This window comes from Calliphora vicina, chromosome 4, assembly GCF_958450345.1.
Source record: "Calliphora vicina chromosome 4, idCalVici1.1, whole genome shotgun sequence".
Lineage (NCBI taxonomy): Eukaryota > Metazoa > Arthropoda > Insecta > Diptera > Calliphoridae > Calliphora > Calliphora vicina.
Window position 1 is genome coordinate 2017152 of NC_088783.1, and position 3165 is coordinate 2020316.

The following is a 3165-nucleotide window of genomic DNA, read 5'->3' on the forward strand; positions in this document are numbered from 1 at the left end:
GATTAATCGGACATTGATAATTAGTGAGCTTTTCATACTTTACATCTGCCCAAGGCGTATTTAACAAGGTGACAGCAGTGGCGAATTGAAATAAATACAGGCGAATTCACTTATTTTTTATATATAGAGTTTGACATACGGACGTACGGGCGAATATTTTTTATATATGTAGTTTGACATTTGTGCGTGCTATTTCTATAATCAGCTGTGCTGCCGATGGCACCTTATTAAATGCACCTTGCATCTGCCTTCATACGAAAATATTTTGTGATGCTGATACAATTTTCACATTCTTGAGGATCAAATGTATTTCAGAATAATGATCTCTTCTAGATGTTAACATTCTTTCAGATGTAAAAAGTAGCAAACTAATTGCAATTGTCTAATCCGAATAATCGGTCGAACTATATAAATTACCACAATTCCCAATTCTTATCCATGAAATTTGAAAAATTAAACAAAAATATAATTTAGATGTATAGAAATAAAACTTTTTTTTATTTCGGTCAATATTTTGAATAAGAAATCAACATTAATTTCTTAGAAGTTGGCATCATTACCCCATGAGGATTTGACGGTATCGTCATTCCAATCTTCAGTACCGCCAACAGCTTCGGCAGCAACTTCTTCAGCCCAGTTAGTGGCTTCTTCGACGGGATGGTCAACGACTTCAACAACTTCCTTGGGTGCAGGCATGAGCTCCTTAGCTGCAGCTTCTTCCTTCTCAGCCTCCTCGGGATCACGGTAGAAGAACAAATCGACAACAACGGGCCATTCAACGCTACGGGAGATGGTGCCGCGAAGACGACAAACTTCACGAGACAACAACCACCACATCAAACCGATGGAATGAGGAGATTTGTTGTTGCATGGGATGGCAATATCGATGTAACGAAGAGGAGAATCGGTATTGGTGAAAGCAATAACGGGGATATTGACGTATGAAGCTTCCATGATGGGTTGATGATCGGTCAAGGGATCGGTTACAACCAACAAACGGGGTTCACGGAAAGCAGACTGAATTTGATTGGTGAATGCACCAGGAGTGAAACGACCAGCAATGGGGGTAGTGTCGGTGTACTTAGCGAATTTCAAGACAGCACGTTGGCCAATGGGACGAGAAGAGATGACGAAAACCTGCAATATGAAAACAATATAAAATTAGTTTTGTTTCTTTACAAAATTTAGTAAAGGTACTATAAGAAATTATGTCAGATTTGATGTTGGCATCATTAAATTTCAGACCCGAAAGATTAGTAGAATATTCATCACTAGAATTTTTTAGGTTATTTTTTTCTTTTATCGTTTTTCAACTTACATCTTGAGCATGTTCGATGGCAGCAATAGCACGAGCGGCCAAAACCAATTTTTCCCAGGTTTTACCCAAGTTGATGATGTTAACACCATCGGGGCGGCGCTTGTACACGTATTGTTCCATTTGGAAGTTGACGGTCTCAGAACCCAAATGGGTGGTGGCTACCAACATCTTGGTGATGTCTTCCTCTTTGAGGGACAAAATATCTAAGCCTCCCGACATTTTAACGTGTTATGAGTTACGGAACCTGTAAAAACATGGTAAAAAGAAAATATAAGTATATGCACACGTACTTAACATAACCTCACTCACGTCATTACAGCACGTGGCAGGATTTTTTGGTATTATTTTCAAAATAAATATTTACATTGTGTTCTTTGTTTTAAATTACAAAATAATTGTTTTATTTTAAACATTTTAAATTAATATTCTTAGCACTGTTCCTGTTAATTTACTTTTTTTTTAAAGTGTTTATGAATTTAACTTACGTTGTGGATGCCACTGGGAGCGATAACAGAATGGACGAGTTTTCATTTTAGTCGTGCAACGAAAGCGTTTCTTCATTCGTTTTTTACATAGTTGTATATGTTTCACAGTTGCTACTCAAGGTACTCATATGCACTGAAAAAATAATGGGTTAAACATTTATTTCTTCTCAGAATATTAAATATTACGTATTACAATATCTTTTAAGTCGCTCTAGGTGTCATGATACGATTTGTAACTTAATTTCATAATAAGATTAAAATTCAATTGAAATTAGTTTCAGTATAATTACTTTTTCATAAAATAATACTACAAAATCAACTCTGCATAAGAAGTACATCACTGGAACTGGATATTTCATTCTGAACACTTCCTTTATTGGTAGTTAAATTTTGCGCGCTGCATTTGTTAAGTCATAATTTAATATAAATATTTATGTTTTAAAAGTGTTTATTTATTTATCTAATAATTAAATGAAAGTTTGAAGTGAAAAACGTAACGTAAGGTAAGTAATTATTATTATATTAATGTTTATATTGGCGTGTTTAGAAAATATACCTATAATCCGAAAAAAGTGAAAGTAAAGAAATCAGAATTTTATCTGGCGGACTAATTTCTAGAAAAGAAACTGTTAAAAGATAACGGTAACTTTATTTTTGATTATTTCGGTAAGATATTTCAGAGGTATTGGTGTTTTTAGTTATTTTGGTAACGGTATCAGCTTTTATTTGTTAAGTATAAACCTGTTAAGGATACGTACGACCAAAGAAAAACAAGAGCTGAAACGCTGCCAAAAAAACCTAAAACCTATTTCAGTTTGAATTTCAACAAACAAAAAATTAATGTCATATAATCAAAAATAGTATGTATGTGTTTTTGAAAGTGTTAAAATTGCACATTGACAAGGCGTTTGGTTTGTAACAAGGCGTATTAACAAGGTGAGTGCATCCCGGCAACAAATACAACAATGCCAAAATCAAGGCGAATTAAAATATTACTATGTTATTTACAATAACAAATGTAAACATAAACAATGTTTGACATATAGTGTACATAAAACCACAGCGAATTAAGAAACAGCTGATTTTATGCACTCACCTTGTTAATACGCCTTGGTTTGTAATTTTCACATTTTTCATTTACAAACCCATAAAGTATACAGTGGTGGCCATAATTAAAACATTCATGGTAACAATAAATTACTCAATTTATTTTCCAATTTAAACAAAGGAAAGAAAAACTATTTTTATGTTTTATAAATCTACAAACATTGTTCTGTCATAGCACACACAAAGTTTGAAGACTACCACTATAATAGTACTCCAGATATGCATTAATAAATTTTTACTTTTTATGGGTGGTGC

The 3165-nt window shown here is 33.5% G+C and overlaps 1 protein-coding gene across 1 annotated transcript; it reads right to left on the minus strand.

The window, feature by feature from the left end:
* Positions 1 to 469: 469 nt before the first annotated feature.
* Positions 470 to 1927, minus strand: sta (stubarista 40S ribosomal protein SA). The gene is made up of 3 exons (XM_065506986.1): positions 1804 to 1927; positions 1319 to 1562; positions 470 to 1137 (listed from the first exon to the last, which is right to left on the minus strand). The coding sequence occupies exons 2-3, from the start codon at positions 1535 to 1537 to the stop codon at positions 541 to 543; spliced, it is 816 nt and encodes a 271-aa protein (XP_065363058.1). The 5' UTR covers positions 1538 to 1562; positions 1804 to 1927; the 3' UTR covers positions 470 to 540.
* Positions 1928 to 3165: the final 1238 nt, after the last annotated feature.